The sequence below is a fragment of the Lepidochelys kempii genome, chromosome 18, assembly GCF_965140285.1.
Source record: "Lepidochelys kempii isolate rLepKem1 chromosome 18, rLepKem1.hap1, whole genome shotgun sequence".
NCBI lineage: Eukaryota > Metazoa > Chordata > Testudines > Cheloniidae > Lepidochelys > Lepidochelys kempii.
In genome coordinates, this window is record NC_136397.1 from 21,369,002 (window position 1) to 21,386,461 (window position 17,460).

General features: G+C 44.7%; 1 protein-coding gene across 4 annotated transcripts in view; it reads left to right on the forward strand.

The window, feature by feature from the left end:
• TP73 (tumor protein p73) overlaps positions 1–17,460 on the forward strand; it is an 87,551-nt gene that overhangs the window by 1,560 nt on the left and 68,531 nt on the right. For 2 of the 4 annotated variants that reach the window (XM_073316372.2, XM_073316376.1), the window contains exon 1: positions 15,489–15,587. The exons of 1 other annotated variant lie outside the window; for it this stretch is intronic. In XM_073316372.2, the coding sequence (XP_073172473.1) occupies positions 15,577–15,587 (11 nt within the window). In that variant the 5' untranslated portion in view covers positions 15,489–15,576. Of the gene's footprint in view, positions 1–10,445; positions 10,512–15,488; positions 15,588–17,460 lie in introns of those variants that run through there. One more of the 4 variants, XM_073316375.2, reaches the window with a different exon arrangement.

Below are 17,460 nucleotides of genomic sequence, written 5' to 3' on the forward strand. Positions count from 1 at the left end.
CTCCTGGCGCTGGCGAGGGGTCAGGGGATTCGGTGTGTCGGGGGCGGAGGGGAGGTCCCGTACTGCCAGGGGGAGCTGGGGAGCTCTGCAGAGCCAGGTGTCTCCTGGGCACCCTCCCCGCATCACCGCGGGACGCCGCTGGTGCAGAATAACGCCGGGAAAATGCCTCGCAGACCGATGAAGCGAGCTGTAGCTCAGGAAAGCTTATGCTCAAATACATTGGTTAGTTTCTAAAGTGCCACAAGTCCTCCTTTTCTTTTAGCGTTAATCTAGACACGCAGCTGTTAATCCATTGACAGGGGCCTCCTGCAGTCTCAGAGCAGGCTCGGTTACTTTTCTCCTGTACATGCGGGATAACGTCTGTCTGCTGCCAGCCCAGCTGTCTGTACCTTCGCAGGTTGAAACCAACTCCTCCCTGTGAATTTAAGCCTGGGAATCCTTTGGCATTAGTTATTTACACATGTGCTTACAAAATACATACAAGCAAGGCACAGAAATCTCACATTTTGGTTCTGGTCCTAAAGCTTTTAATTTGTTTCCATTAATTTTCGGTTAATTTTGCCAGTGTTACCCTTCAATTTTCCCTCCCTCCGGCAATACAATAATCCCGAATCCTTGTCTCTTCGTGCCTTCCTGAAATATTTTAAATATCATATTTTAAATAATTTTCTTCTCACCCTTTTTATCTGAAAGAAATAAATTATGAAATAGTTAATGTTACAGTTCAGCCCTGATGTTTTTTTCTTGGCACCTCACTGCTTTGTTTTGTTTACAATCCGATTGGAAGCATCCACTAATAAATACATTGTTATATACAGTCACATCCGTTTTTCAACGAATGCATCACTAAACCTTTCCGAATTTTTTTTTAACCAAAATCTCTTTACAATTACTAAATAAGGTACTGGGACCAAACAATAAGTGCGGTCACAGTTTAAAAGAATGCAATGATTTTCTGCTTATGAATTTACAAAATACAAATAATAATGTTTCTTATGACAACATGTTATTTAAAAATACTTTCGGTGATGGGGAATCATTCAGTGAAATTTAATTAACAATTGTTAATTGTTTTTGTATTTACTTTATACCACTACCATCTGACCAAACCCTGCCGCAGGTGTTTAAATCGCACGTAAAAGGGATAGGACAAAGTATTTCTGCTGGCTTTATGCTATAAAAAGCCCTGTCAGTAAAACTTGTATACGCAAGTGGACGTTTCAAGGACTCCATCCAGGGGAGTTTTGCCGAAATAAAGACTGCAAGCTAGGCTCCTTATTAATTATTATTGTTGTTCATGATTATTGTCAAGGACCCGACTGTGCCACAATGATGGCTCTACAGAACCATCTCTGGCATTAAAATAAGGAATAGCATCGCCTACCTTTGCAGTAAGAATATTTTGAATCTGCAAATTGAATCTGCAGTTTAACCAATGTCGGATTAAAAGCAAACGGATTCCTCTCCTAGCAGATGGATGGGGCCATTGTTTCAGAGACAAAATACGTGTTAATAATTCTCTCCTGCTTTTAATTTGCTATTTGTTTTAATTTCTGTAGCAATGAGTTTTATTCTCTCCGTTTCTCTAGTTCTGTTTATTTGCAGTGTCTGCCCTGTACGCTCCTGGGTGGCGTTAATTTGATACCAGACTTGTGTGCCAGAACCTGACATATTTTCTCCATTTGATTTCCTGGAAATAGGTTTATAAAATAAAACATTAAAAAACATTAAAAAACGACTTAACGGTCACATACACATACCAGGAGAAAATATGAATGCGTATCTTGCAGGAAAACCGTGATGCTTCCTTGGAATGATCATTTATTTCCATGTTATTGCATTTCGGAAGGTGTAAATCCTAGTACGCGCCTGTTGTTTGGTCGGCGTGTGACTGATTTGCAGTATTTCTAATTGCTTGAATTATATATTCTCAATTGTTTGTGAACCTCAATTCCAGTGTTGCGTTTAAAAATCCCAGGGAGATGTTTAAAATAAAATCCTTCCTGGGAAAGGATCAGAAATATCTGAAAGCTCTCTTTAAAGATCATCCTCAAATTCCCTCTCTCGTCTTGTCCTTTTAAAAGTATATGAGTTGGGGTCGGAGGTGGAGGGTGGGGGGCGGGGGGTTGCGCCTGGATCCTCTTTAAAGGGACATTTTAGTGTCGGAGAGCTGGGGGTCAGAGTGGCGGTGAATATGTAAATCGTAGCCTTGAGGAAAAGTGACGAGCTCAGGGATGCGCAGACTGGCAGACAATGGTGCGGCTTCAGTTTCAGGGGACACGGGGAAGGGGCGATAGACTTGTGTGTGTGGATAGGCAGAGAGGGGCCCCGGCTGGACCCGGCTGGGAACCACCTCGCCGGGCCGCTGCCTTCCTTCCCTTGGCCTTGCCCAGGAGCTGCCCCAGCCCCTGTCTTGGCCCAGCTCATCCCTTCCCTCCTCCTCCCCCCTGCCCCCGGCCCTTCCCGCCTGCTCAGCGCGGAAAGGCGGCTACGCTGCAAAGCCAGCCGCCTCCCGTGCCCCGGCTGCCGCGCGGGCAGGGAGGGGTTAAGGAGCCCCGGGCCCGGGCCCCGGGGAGCCCGCAGGGTGGCTGGGCTCTGGCGGCGGCGGAGGAGGCGGTGACTCGAACCCCAGCCCGGGGAGAGGGCGGCGAGGGGTCCCGTGCAGCCTGGCTCCTGCCCTGCCAGTGGCACCGATGCCATCCGAGCGCACGGACCGCCGCCGCCGCAGCAGCCAGGTAGGGCGGCCCCCTGCACGTGGGCCCGGCTGCGGGGCCGAGCCAGGGCAGCCCGAGCGCCCTGCCAGGCCGGGGAGGGATGGCGGGGCGCTGCCCGAGGCGCCAGGGGTGGTCAGAGCTCCCCGCGGCAGCGCCCGGCGTGCCCGGCCCTCGGGCTGAGCGGGGCTTCGCAGCGCCCGGCGCTCAGCGGAGGGAAAGTCAGGGCTCTGCTCTCCCCCTTCGCGTCCCGTCCTCCCCGAGCTCCCTCCAGCACCCTCCCCTCAGAGCCAGTCCCTCTGCATTGCCCGGCTGCGCCAGAGCCCCCCAGCCCGGGATCCTGGGACCAGGGGAAACACTCCCGGGAGGGGGAATTCGGGGGCAAACACCCAGGATACGAGTGAAAAGCTCTTTTCCCTGCTGGGTTAACCAACTCTCCCTCCACTGCCCCCGGGCATTGCCTGGTTGGTTCTTCAAACTTCATCCTCAGTACAGCAATATTCAGGCTGATCTCCGCCCCAGCTTTTCATTTCGCCTGTCGTTTGCCGGGCCAGCTCAGAGAGGGTTGCTCAAGAAAAATGGAACATTAATCACAGAAAGTGTCCGGGTCTGCATCTATTTATACACAAAGGTTTCCAAACCAATGAGTAAGACAAATGCAGACAATCCAGACATATGTAGAGTGATTCCTTGTTCTCCCCAAAAGAAAAGGAGGACTTGTGGCACCTTAGAGACGAACAAATTTATTTGAGCATAAGCTACAGCGTAGCTCACGAAAGCTTATGCTCAAATAAATGGGTTAGTCTCTAAGGTGCCACAAGTCCTCCTTTTCTTTTTGCGAATTCAGACTAACACGGCTGCTACTCTGAACTTGTTCTCCCAGGCATTGAGAGCTGATGTCTGACATGTAGGAGCCTCTGGTCACTGATCTGAGCGTTGTTTGTTTCAGTCAAACTGTCTCTCAAACTGGAAAGGGTGAAATAAGAGATTGAACAGTCGGATGTTTGCACCAACTTCCCCAGGACTGTTGTTTGCAAGATGATGTTTTGGAAATTGTTGACTATGAAATCAGTAACTCTGAGGTTGATTCGCCCTCAGGCTGGAATAACTTCATTGAAGTCAGTGGAGCTATATGGCTGTGTAAAACTGGTGAAAGCAAGAGGAGAAGCAGGCCCTGTTTCTAGGTGTATATGCTGTGTGAGAACCCTGTCTGAGAGTGGCCTGGGATCCCTGGTTCTTTTGGCCTGGGGTCATTGTGAAGATATCAGGCTCATTGTAGGGGTACAGGGAGCAGTGGGGAGGGTGGAAGCATCCATCCCTCATGGCTTCCCCCAACAGCTGGTCTCAAAATGGCAGTCTCCAAGATCAGAGCCAAGGTGATGCTGGTGTCTTGAATCTGTTGTGGGATGAGGATTTACACATCAGAATCTCCTGGGGTGTAAACCTATAATTATGTTGCAAGCTTTCAAAGTGGCTGATTTCTAGCAGACACATTTTATATAAAGGATCTGTTTGAAGGGGGTGGGTGGGAAAGAACCTTTTGTGAAATAAGGAAAATAATGCTCCTTGCCCAAAAAGATGTTCTGGACAAAGCAGGACAGACTTGTAACACTACTAGCCCAAATTCTGCTCTCATTCACTCGGGTGTAAATTTGGAGTATCCTTATCTACCTAGGTATTTTGATGGCCATAATCACCACAGTATCTGAGCATAATACTTCACCCTACTGAAGTCAAATAAAATAAATCCAATAGACTGAAGAAAATCAAATTAAGCAGAATTTACACCAGTATAAAAGACAGCAAAATTTGGCCTGGCCAACTGACTACCATGGAGTTTCTTCTGATTTATACTGGTGTAACTCCAGGCAGAATTTAACCCACTGACTTAACTGGAGTTAGACGAGGTTTACCCCACTGTAACTGAGAGAAGAATGTAGTCCACAGTGTGTGTTCCAGATCCAATCACTTTAATCCTGAGAGAGCAGGTTAGTGACCCTGCAGGAGTGAACTGTATTCTGTTACTATGGTTGTTACCATGGATGCCAGTATAACCAACTAGGAAGATTACACAGGTGAGGAAGCCAAGCTACAAAATTTAACAGAACTTTTAAAACAAAGGTAGAGAAGGGTTCTCTGGAGAATTAGCAGAACATGAGAGCTGACAAAGTTTAGGCTAGTGCTGCCTAGGTTTTAATTTTATTTTGCAATGGAGAGATCCACCAGCGGTTGCATCACTTAGAAACACTGCCATACCTTTTCCTAACTCTGAGATGTTACTTGATTTTATTTGAGTATCCTTGGTCAGTCAAAGGTGGGAACTTCTGCTTCTCCTCTTCACGGGATAGGTGTATGTCTTTTCCTTCTCACAAATAATGTTTATATTTTGGCTCGGCAGAATTTTATTTTTAATATAATTTTGATGGGTAATATGTTTATTTTTAAGCTTTTTACATTTTTTATTTATTTAAATTTTCACAGCAGTGGAAAATTAAGGGTGTAAGCATTTTTTCAATGTTTATTGATTTATTTCATAGTTGCAGGAGATTCTGGAGCGGGGTTCACATAATAAGGGATTAAACAATTATCTAATTACAGTAGACACTGTGATTCAAAAAGTTAAATATTGATAAGCATTAAAACACAAATTGTTAACTTCACATGTCAAAATATAAAATAAATATCCTTAAATCAAACTCTAATAAGTTCTCAAGCAGAATTTTTCTTATTTTGCCTAGCTGTAAAATTTGATTATTATACATGGAAATATTTTGGTTTGTGTGTATGGTGAAATAAACATTTACTGACATTCACAGATAAAAATCTAATCCTAACAAACCTATTTATATTTTGGGGGTTTTTTACAAAAAAAAAAAATGAACTGAAATGGCATTATTCCAATTCAACAATTTGTTTGCAGAAATTATTTCAAATAGAGAGTTTGGGGGGGACAGGGAAGCATTTTAAGATGTATTTGATAGGAGTGTTTAGTTCTTTGTTTGTTTTTACTTTGTTGTTTTCTTAAAAGATCACAGAGCAGAACAGTAAATTCAGGGTTTCAGTAAGAGCTCTAGAGGAGACAGATTATCCATCTTCATAGATTTTCTCTCCCTGGAAGGATTGAATATACAATGTCCTCATTTCTCATTCAAATGAGGGAGGAAAAGAAGGGTATCTTACAGGCAGTCTAATGTTGCTAATCCATTCTACCGCAGACTTAGTCCCCAAAGCAGCTGGTGAATGGGATTGGTTCTAAACCAAGAACAAGGACAAACCAGAAGGAAAGACTAGGTGTAAACTCTACAAAGCCAATGGGGCAGGACTAATATAATATTCACTTGGCCTTATATTCCATAGCTGACACATAAACTTTTCCATCCAAGCAGAGGCTAATATTGTATAATACTTTCCTAATCCCTAGTGGTCAGAGCAGGATTTCTGGCTTCTGTTATCAATCTTGATCTTGATATGCTGATATTGGGCCAGTCACCAGACTTACCTGTGTGTTAATTTACCCATATGTAGAATGGGTATAATGAGTGCTTGAGAGTCTTAATTAATGTTTGTCAAATGCTTTGAGATCCTTAGGTGAAAGATGCTATAGAAAGGCAAATTGTTAATAACTGATGTCCCTAGGGAAAATATCTTTCTTAAATGAATATTCTGCCCCTAGGTTAGATGGAGCCAGAATAATAACCACTCCAATGTCATTCTTATTTGGACCTGGGCATAAATTAGAAGTTCATTGCTGCTAAGACGACAACTCCAGTCAATTCAGAGCATGATGCATGCCCAGTATCCACAGAATGGATAATGACTTAGAAGTTTCTCCGCCTTGTCTGGGGTGTTTTCCCCCTTTGCAATCTGAACATATTCTCAGCATCTGAGAACAACATGTTTTGTGCCAAGTGCCATCTGGAGATTCAATTCACTTTATTACCTTTGCCAGTTGTAGGGTGATTAATTTCCCGCCTGCTGTTTCTGGCTGCAGTGGGCTCTGCTGGGAGACCCTCTCTGGGGGAACCTCTCTATGTAATCAGGAAGCCGTTCTTACATTTAGAGTTACAGCTAGTGTTTCTGTCACCTGTGATGTTGGCCCAGCAGAGACTATCCCTACCTCAACTTCCTCAAAACCAAACTCTCCTTAGGCCAGGTTTACACACGGGTTAGCATGTGACTCTTTACCAAAATAATAAAAGTGGTACAATCCCTAGTGTGGATGCCATTATACCAATATAAAGGTGCCTTATGCCACTGTGAGAATAGCAATACCAAAATAAAGCATCTTTATAATGATATAATGACATCCACGCTAGAGGGTTATAGGTCTTTAATTATACCAGTATAGTTAGAGGTAAAACTTCCTAGTGTCAAATTTAAATGTCTCAAGGGCCTAAATTCCACTGATTTAGGACCCTAATGGCCAGATTTTTAAAGGTATTTAGGCACCAAAAGATGCAGATAGGCACCTATTGGGATTTTCAAAAGCTCATAGGGCCACATTTTGAAAGGTATCTTTAGGTATCTAAATGCCTTTAAAGATCCAGCCAGAAGAGACTTGATCCAGGTCAGCAGAAAGTCGGGGCAGAGCTTGGAACAGAACAGTGTTTTAACCGCAAAACTGTTCTTCCTTTCCACTTAACCTCAACATCCAAAAGAGAATATCATTATCTAAACAAACTTCCATCTGGTATATAAAACACAATTATCTGAATAATAAAGAAATGGTAGATAGACAGCTATTGAACGTATATTTTAGCAACAGTTTATGTGTGAAGTCTGATAATCAAATAATGATAAGGAACAGAGATTAAACTAATAATTATTATGCAAATAGGATAAGCAATCAGCACACTATTTAATAAGATGTGATATGCAACGCCATGATTAGACACCAATTTTCTCATTCCTCCTTTCACATTCCTCATTCCCTACCGTCCACAAATGTCAACAAAACTGTCTCATAATTAGAAGAGTCCCCTATATATATCAATATATTTTAAGAAAGCATGTTCCAACTTGCTTCCTGATTCTTAATTTCTGATCATGAGCAGCCTCTTCCTGACTAATTATTGGCAGTAATGAAAGAAGAGGCATCAACTTGTGAAAGTTTCCCTCTGCTTTTATAGTGAGACTGCAAATTAAAAATGAAATATATTGGTAAACAAAAATTGGATAAAAAGGAACATTCATAAGATTCTGAGAAAAATGAAAAGTGGATTTGAGTTTAAATAAAGGGAAGACTGGCTACTTTGTGTTAAGATCAGTGTTAAAGGTGTAAATCATGCTTAATTTCAGTTTAACAGGTAATTAAATTGGATCCTTGTTTTATAGCAGTTTAATTTGCACACTGTTTGCAGTTAATTTGCACACTGGGTCAGCACCAGGGATGAATTTGATCCACTGTCTTTCAAAGAAATATTTAATGGATAATTCAGGTTGAAACTGTAGCTGCCTTATTCACCTGATCCTATGCCCACTGACTTCAAATAGTGCAAGATGGTGTCCTGTGTATCTTTCTTTCTGGGTCACTCAAGATCTCAGATTGTTATTCTGAATTAGTGAGGTGATACATGAAGTCTTTTTGAGAGCCTGACTCTTGCATAAAAACAAATTCCCATTGGCTTCTTTCTTTCTATGCCCCAGTGTAGTTAAAAGTACCATTCATTCTGAGTCTCTTGGAAGGAAGTATTTATATTGCTCTGAAGTTACAACAGCTTCTAGACTGGCTGTCGATCACAATCTAGAGCCAATATCTAGAGGCCATTGCCCTACCTCCTGGGGAAGAGCCGCCAATCAGAGAGCGTTCCCCCCAGGCAGGGCTGATATGAGCTGGAGGTTCTCCTGCCAGCCCCTGCCCTGGCTGCACTGGTGTGACCTCCAGCTCCCTGCCCTGCCCTCTCTGCACCTCTGGCATCCAGGGTGGACCTCTCCTCCCCGGCCAGGCCCAGTCCAGATGCATTCCCCCCTGCATCTTTGCCAGCTCACCCCTCGTGCAGCCCAAGCATACTTCCTGGCCACCCCTTTGCATCCCCCTCCCCGTCACCTGGACACTGCCTTCCATGCCTCCCCACCAGCCTCTGCCTGAAACAGTCTCTCCCTCTTCCCATGTGTCATGTGACTTCCTGTGCCTCAATCACATCCCTCCCCAGAGCTCACTCCACCCAGCAGAGACCCCTGTGAGGCCTTTGCTCAGCCCCCGGTGTGCTTGTGGGTCTGAACTGCTCCCACTGGGTCTGAACTGCTCCCACGCGGGCTGGCCTGTGGAGTGTCAGCTCCTTGGGGCAGGGACATCAGCTTCCCCAGTGCAGTTTTGCATTGTTCACACAAACCTCTCAGACTCTGAAACTGAAATCACGTTATTGCTTCTGTAGGCCGAGCTGTACAGCCAGCCACTGAGAGAGAGCAGCGTATTAAGCTGCTTCCTGTCATATGTGTGGCCAGCACAGGGGGTATTAAAGAGATTCCTCTGCCTGCAGCACCAAATGGGCACTCTGAAAATAACACCTATCACAGTAGTGCCAAGGGCCACAATCTTAGACCAGGGCCCATTGTGCTAAGTGCTGTACAAACATCTATCCAAAGAGACAGTCCTTGCCCAGAGGAGCTTGCAGTCTACACAGAAAGCACAATATAAACAAATTTCACACAAGGTTAATATGTGCAAATATATTCCATCAAAAGGCATTACTCTCATAACCTATTTCAGCTGAGTGGGGCCTTTGAAAATGAAGCATGTTTTTCACCTGTGAAAATAAATGCAAGGATTTTATAGTCATCTCAGGCAATATGAACATGCCAATGCTAATGTGTTCAGACCCTTGTAAATGTCAACCTATAATGAATAAATCACATGAATGTATATATGGGAATAAAAGATGTGAATATTCTAACAACAGACAGAAGTCTGCCCCATTAAGTGTGCTTTGGGGATGCCTAGGTACAGACTTTTGGTTATTGTTAGACACTGAGTGGGGATAAACAAACAAGTTCAAATGATGTTTTTAAAATAGTGAATACACTTCAACTGCCTTTTTCAAGTGTTTGAATGGGGTTAAGCACATAAACATCAGCAAGACTGATTACGCAGGGACAAGAGACAGTAAGAAGTTATTCAACAATTTCGTAATGCGAAGATAATTAGCGTCTTAGTTGGAGGTTCTGCAGGGCTTTCCAGACAGACATTGCCTATTGTTTTCAATCAGAAACAGAGTGCTCTTTACTGGCGACGGCTCTAGGCACAGCTTGGCAGGTCAGTTTTTCCCACCCACATTCTGGTGTCACCGGAGTCCACGTGCCTGTGATAAATTATACTATTCAACAACTGTCTGAAGAGAGAGAGAAAAAACTCCTCGGCTTCTGAGCGTGAGCGTATCACATTGTGATAACAGCCTCATTCTCACAGTATTTGATTAAACGCTAATAAAACAGAAACTCTCCTTTCATGCGTATATTTACCATGAGGGCAGTGCACTCTGCTGTTCAGTGGTACTGAATGGCTGGGCATTTCTGGAACCCTAGATGAGCCAACCTTGCTTAGCTTCAATGACCATCTTAATTCCCAGGCACAGTTGGCTGAGCGTTCCCCACCCCCTTGTAACTCCCTTGTGTTCCAGGAAGGAGAGCTCAAGCCCTTGCCACACTTTTCACATAGCTTTCAACAGCTCCAATGTCATCGCCTAGGCGACCGGGACGCTACTTGCTTGTAGTGCAGCAAATAACGTAGATCCACAATACCAGGCCGCCCCTGTCTGCTGGAGACCTCCGGGGGGACTCAAAACTCTCAGGGCTACAGAGCAGGTAGGAGGCCTTGGGTGTGTGTGGGTGTGTGTGGGTGTGTGATTTATTTAGCACAGTCTCTCTCTGGATTTCGCAGTATGGCATCTGGAGGATGATTTGTGCTGCTTTGCTCCCTAGTTATATGACATTAAACATCTTGGATACGTTGACCCAATCAATGCGTCTTTGATCCAAAGTGATAGCGCTGGTGGAGAAAAATAGCAACAAAGCCTCAGGTAAAAAGCCTGTGCTATGCATAGATAGATGCCCGGTGCCATGTCACCTGCATGGTGACAGAGGGGAGTTGTGTCTTGCCTGAGCTACAATAGCAGACTTCAGTGGAGTCACATTTATACTCAGAGGTGGACTTGAGCTGTTCGATTTAAGGAAGGGGAGTTACTTTAATTTAGTCTGCCCTCCCATCACAAAACACCCGGAGATTCCTTCTCTTTCTGCTTCTCTATGTACCAGTCCATTTTCCTATTTCACCTATCTAATCTTGTTTGTGGATTCATCACCATGGTGGCTGTTTTCTGAATAATTGGGGCTACTTTAATTTCTTCTGTTCTTCCATCACAAGAGGAATAATTTCTCCTCTGTAGGAGGCACCATGGGTTAGCCAGTGCTCAGTGCCTGAAAGAGGGAACATCATCTACTCCCTTATGATACTGTATTGTCTGACCTGTTTGACAATTGTTATAAACTGGACACAGCACAGGATCCGTAAGGTACAGTACATATCGTGCCTGTCCTAGGAGGTGGCCATGCATGTGTAAAACCTGAGAACAGCAAGCCAAGGAACAGCATTACCTTGGGTTGAGGAGACATCTAGAAAAAACATGAAAAAGGCCCTGCAGTTCATGGTAGCGAGGCACACTGACAGGCAAATTGCTTCTGTCCTCGTGGGCACTAAAAGAGAATTTGAAACTCAAGTGTGCTTTGGCGAAGCTTAGTATCTCTTGTAAATTCATACAAGCTCCATGTTCCAGATAGGAATTGAATAGCATGTGATTAATTATAAAAGTCATGAATTATCACCTGAGGATCTCAAAGCACTTTGCCAATGTTAATTCATTCTCTCAACCACCCCTGGTTCGGGTGAGCATCATTGCTCCCATTTACAGATGGGAAGACGGACATACAAAGAGATTCACATGACATCAAGGCCACACAGCAGGTCAGTGGGAGAGCTGGAAATAGAACCCAGGAGTCCTGACCCCAATCCTCTGTTCTAGCCACTAGACAGACAGCACTCCCTTTTTGGAAACGTGGCTGCCCAGTTATCTCTTACTAGTTGCCTCTGTGGTGTTGACATACCTAGGGCGTACGGCCTGTTTGTGCATGGGCCTTCTCCTCTCAGGGCATGCCTGAAGGCTGTTGGGTAATGGGGATTGAATGTACCTGCTCTGTGGCCTTGCACTTTGCAAAGTTGTTTACACCAGTGCACAGCGGGTGTAGAACGTCAGCGGATCAGAATGGTAGCATTTCATATTCATTGTGCACTTACCTGGCACTGTTACAAACAACGGAGCAGGGCAGTGGAGAGCCAAGGCTCTGTGAGGTCTCAGTGGCATGCCGTTTTAGAATGCTGGTAGCAATGGAGTTTTCTCTTCACACATAAAAAGCAAGTCTGTGTGGAACAAGGATATATGTGGTGGTAAAAGGGAAGGTTCCCTTTGCACAGAAGGATAATGGAGGAGTTAGAACACTACCTCAAATATCTCTGAGAGACACCTACTGTGGCCTGGCCCTTGGGTCCCATTGTAATGTAAATAGATGCCAAAATAACTCCATTGCTATGGTATTAGATCTGAACCAGACATAGAGCCAAAATCATACCAACAGGAGAGAACATTATCCTTTGTGTTCTGTACATTGTTAAACAAAGGAATTGAAAATTTTTGACAATAGCAACTACAAAAAGATGCTCAGCGATTATGCTGTGGGGTACAACGCAAAGGTTCTGCTAACAATAAGGTGCTGAAAATTAAGACTGCCACTCCATCATGCAGGCAGAGGGAAGTGAGCACCGAGTATCAGCCCTAGCTCAGAATTGCCTGGTTTCCATTGGTTGAAGTCATCCTCTAAGTAAAAACCTGTTTTAAAATTTGAATTAATCATGGTTGTGGCTTTGCAGGTTCAGCTGTTGTATTTTCCTGAGGTACCACTTCTTTCTCCTCCAAAGACATCAGTGACTCCTGGGGAATGTTGTTGATTCACATTCTTCGGGCTACGCTAGCATATGAGAGGTCATTTCGGCGGAAAATATTAATCAGATTTACTTGGAATGTACAATACAACCAAAGTTACACCAGAGGGGGTTCTTCAAGGAGACTGAGTGTTTCTAAAGGACTTCTTTAGAAACCATTTGTGCAGGCAATTCACATGGATGATAAATCCACAGAACAAATCAAGCCAGTTGGAACAAACCAAAGTCTTTCCACAAACTTTAAAGTCCAAAAGTCCAGTACCTCCGTGTGAGAAGGGCAGCCCTGGATATTTACCAGTCAGGGGACCATGTTGAATTGAGACACCCTAAAGCAAGATTTGCTTTTGCCCCAGCTATTTCTAATCTTCTCGACTCTGGGAATTTCTTAGAAGGCATTGACTAGCGTTAGAGGAAAGCAGCAGCAGCTGCAGGGGTGGGGTTAGTCTGAGAAGGGGGTTCTGATGTGGAAGCCTCCATTTTGAATGAAAACACAAGCACAAATGCACCAGTAACCTTGGGTTAAAGCAGCCAAAGAACCCAAATATGCATGTTCAATTCTGTGCCCTTTTAAATATCTGAAACAAATTTGCCATGTGCCCTGCTCTGCAGAATATCTCCCATCCCCCACAGTGCACAGAGGGGACTCAGCAGCCAGCAATGTCCGTTCATCAGCCACAGTTAGCTGGTAGACAGTTAAGGGCGTTCAAATCAGTTGCATGTCTAGTAAAACTCTTCACTTTCCCTGCAATTTGCATGGTGCACAGACACGCAGAAGGCAGAGGATCCCCTGCTGCAGCATTCCCCAGGCAAAGACAGGTTCATTATTGGGCTTTCAGAGGCACAGTTTGGCTCTGGGTCCAAATTCCCCCTAAATTCAGGGGTCTTCAGTTTGGGGTTTTTTGCCAGAGTGCTCTCCCTTGCAGGAAGCTTCCTAGTACTGGCCATCCAAACACCAGCCCTACCAAGAGACTTTATCCTTCACTGACAAAGTGACTTCAGTGCTGCTAACAGGTGCTGGGATGATTGCTTTGGTGATTAAAGTCCTCTGTTTGGTTATAACCACACACAGCAGTGGCTGCGGCAATGTGAGTTTCCTCTGCTGAGAAACCTCAGTCCTAATCAAGAGGGACCATGTTAAAGAACGAGAGAGGAGTTTAATCTCCATGGCTTATTTGGTGTCTTTTGAGATTGTCAGCAAAGGGCCAGTTGCACAGTAGTTTCCTGATGTGGACGTTAAGTGGACAAGGTAGGTCACCAGCCAGCCGCCGTAACAATGTTTGACCATTACTGCTCATCTGGGTGGACTCAACCCAGTGAGTTAGGCATGACAATCTCTACAGCCCATAATCAGTCCTCTGGGACTCCATCTGACACTGAAAACTCCAGAGAGGCTCAATTAGTAAATCTAGAGACCTGGTTTCAGTGAAATCCTAAATAAAACATGTGGCTAGCGAGACGCCTATTGTCAATGAACACTAACCCTCCCCCACCACCACTATATTATTACCCTGCCTCAGACTGTGTTAACAGAGCCACTGATATCTGCTCCCTTCCCTATCACTGAGTATCAACTGCATTATAATACTGCAGCAGGGTTTATACAGTGTCAGGAGAAAAAACACATCAACTTCATTATGTAATCCCAGGTATTAGTATTAGTGTGAACTAATGACTGGGGCATGGGACTGGGAGTCAGGATGATTGTGTTCTGTTCCTTGCTCTCACACTGGACTGTGTGTGTAGCCTTGGCTTAGTCACTTCTTGCCTCAGAGCTTCCTCTGTGAAATGGGGATACTACTCCTTACTTCCCCACCTCACAGTGCTGTAACCATAGCACTCTAGAAACAAGGGAGGAAAATGGCCTGTTAGATTATCTAGCCCACTCCTCTCTAGCAATACAGGATTATTCTCTAGGGCTCTTCCCAGTTCACTTTTAATTAACTTAAGTGATAGAACATCCACCATTTGCATTGGGACACTTTCCCCTTCCAATGGATCTCACTGCAAGGACATGTTTAAATCTTGCTGTTACAGACATTGCCCCAAGCCTAAATAGTTTTGTCATTAATTAGAAATAACGGTGTAAAATTATATCTCATTTTAGGGCAGCGTTTCTCATACTGGGGGGTCTCAAGCCTATTGTAGGGGGGTCACGGTATTGCCACCCATAGTTCTGCGCTGCCTTCAGAGCTGGGTGGCCGGAGAGCAGCGGATGGGCACCCAGCTCTGAAGGCAGTGCTGCCGCCAGCAGCAGTGCAGAAGTAAGGGTGGCCTGGTATGGGGAGTGGGCTCATCACTTTTTTTGGGGGGGGAGGGGATCATCCCATATTTTCAAAGGGGTCCCAGCAAAAGAAGTTTGAGACCCCCTGTTTTAGAGGATGCTGTGCTGCCATTAATATTGCTGACACTTTCTGGAGTTACTAATAGTTGTACAGCACTTTGCAGTTCTCTGCCTTTCCTTCCAGGCTGTCACAGTATTCTTATTACTACTCAGCCACACTCTCTCCTGGTTCCTACCACTTCCTTTATAGCAAATGAATTGGCAAACGCACGGACTAGTGTAGTGACAATATTAATAGCCCAAGCCTCCATTTATATCATAGAATTTACACCATAGAGTTTTAGTGGGAGCTCTGAGCTGTAAAGAGACACTAGCCTGGGTTTGCAAACACAGATCAGGCTTCTGAACTCCAAAAACGCCCTTAAAATATTCAGATTTTTTTTTTTCATCTGAAAATGACTCGAACCACGTGGTTAGAAACCGTGTCACCCATCATGACCACATTGTAGTGGGTGCTGCTGCTGTGCTTTCTCTGCTGAAAGAGAACGTGCAGCTCATTCCTGAGATTGCTCATTCCTGGGACGGAGAAAGGCAGCATGGAGCCAGGGTAAGGTTGCTAACAAAAGCCCCACAGCACCTCAGAATGGTTCTAAGCTTTCTCTTAAAGCTGCAGCCCATGTTCTTTTCTTGCACAAAGTTTCTTTCTCTTATAAAAATGGAGTTGGAGGATATGGGACTTCTACAGACAGAATCCTACTGTGGCTAAATTCGTAGCAAGAGAGTCCACTGTTGCTTTGGAAAAGCCCTCCAGATAATAATTTGTGGACATTGTATCCCACAGACAAGACACAAAGGTAATAGAACACCAGGGGCTAGGATCAGCTGAAAGAGAATACTCAGGCTGCTTTCATTTTTAACTTACAGTGTGATATTTTCAGTCATTTTTTTAATCCTTTAAATTTGAAGTTGACTCAGGGCAAGCACAGAGAGAAAGGGGATGACCAGAGGAATCCCTGAGCCAGAAGGGGTACCTCTGTACCAAGAACAATAGCTCACTTGGTTAGAAAGCTGCTGCTTCCAGATTCTGCAGTTTAAGATCGAAAAGCAGGAAGTTTTTAGGTTCTTAGTATCAGATGACAATACGAAGGTGCTATATAAGATGGTAATACTGGCCTTCTGCCTGAAAGAGGTTGCCCAAAGCTCCTGAGATGGGGATATGTCACCAACTGGATACAAATGGGGTCCAGTGTCCGTGGAGGGGATAGGCAAGGAAGTGAAACCGAGTGATTCTGCAGCATGGCTCCATGCAGTGTAAGGCAGCAGAGAGTCCAAGATGGCTGCAGCCTGGTGGCTCCAGGAAATGATGGTGTTTTTCTGATGGATTTAAGGGAGACGAATCCGTGGGGCACAGTGATCAAGCCCGTGCTCCCTGAACATTTATGTCTGGATTTGGAAATGACCTTGAAAATATAGATTTACAGGGTATGACGCTGGATCACTACACTACCTCCTGCTCACAGCATGAGAGAGACTTATCTGAGCCCACCACGGGAAATCCTTCCAACTCCGCCAGCCACTGACAGCACAAGTGCTCTGCTCCAGGCTCTGCGAGCCCCGCTCATTCCCACTGCAGGGTAGCAATTCACACACACCACCTTGTTACACTCGAGTGCCCAGTCCTTTGTCTTCTGAACACCTGCAAGGCACACAGATTCATCGCCCCCCTGGAAGCAGTGCACCCCCGTCCACCAGCCTCCCCTCAGCTCAGTGCTCTCTTCAGCGCAAGGCACTGGGTCATGTCCCCAATAAAACCAGATAGAAGTTTATTTCGCATAGCTTAAGATAAAGATCCAAAATCGATGCAAGTAAAAGGACTGGAACCACCAGGTTACGGTGTTACACAAAATTTAAAATGTAGTTGAGAGCCTGTACTTATTAACCAGTTCCCATCCAATCCAATAAGGTATTTCTCACCCAATGGACAATCCTTACAGCACTGGTCCAGTCCATAGAGGTGAGATCCACTTTTCATGGGACACTCAGGTTGGCAGAGCATCACCTCCGTAGTGGATAATGTGTTGTGCTCTTTCTCCTTCTCCTTCTTCTTCTATACAGCCTCAGACTTATTGTCTCTTTTCATAATCAGGGCCTTTCATTAACTTCAGCTCAGCCCTGAGGGCCCCTAGTCAGTGACTTTTCTTGAGTTTTCTTTGTCTTTGTCAATGCTCAGGCCTGCATCTGGTCCAGACTGTAAACTCAGGGCTGGGCTGAGCTGAACGATATTGATTGTTCTCACTCATTGAGTTAGCTGAGGCCCACCCTGCCTTAGGTGACATGTGTCATCTCCAACAATTTTGGAACATAATATTCTACACAGCTCTTAATATATGACCCATACAAACCTCTCACAATAACCATGACAATTAGCTATTCTTACCTTTTGCCAGAGAGCACACACACCACCCCCACTTTGGTGAAGT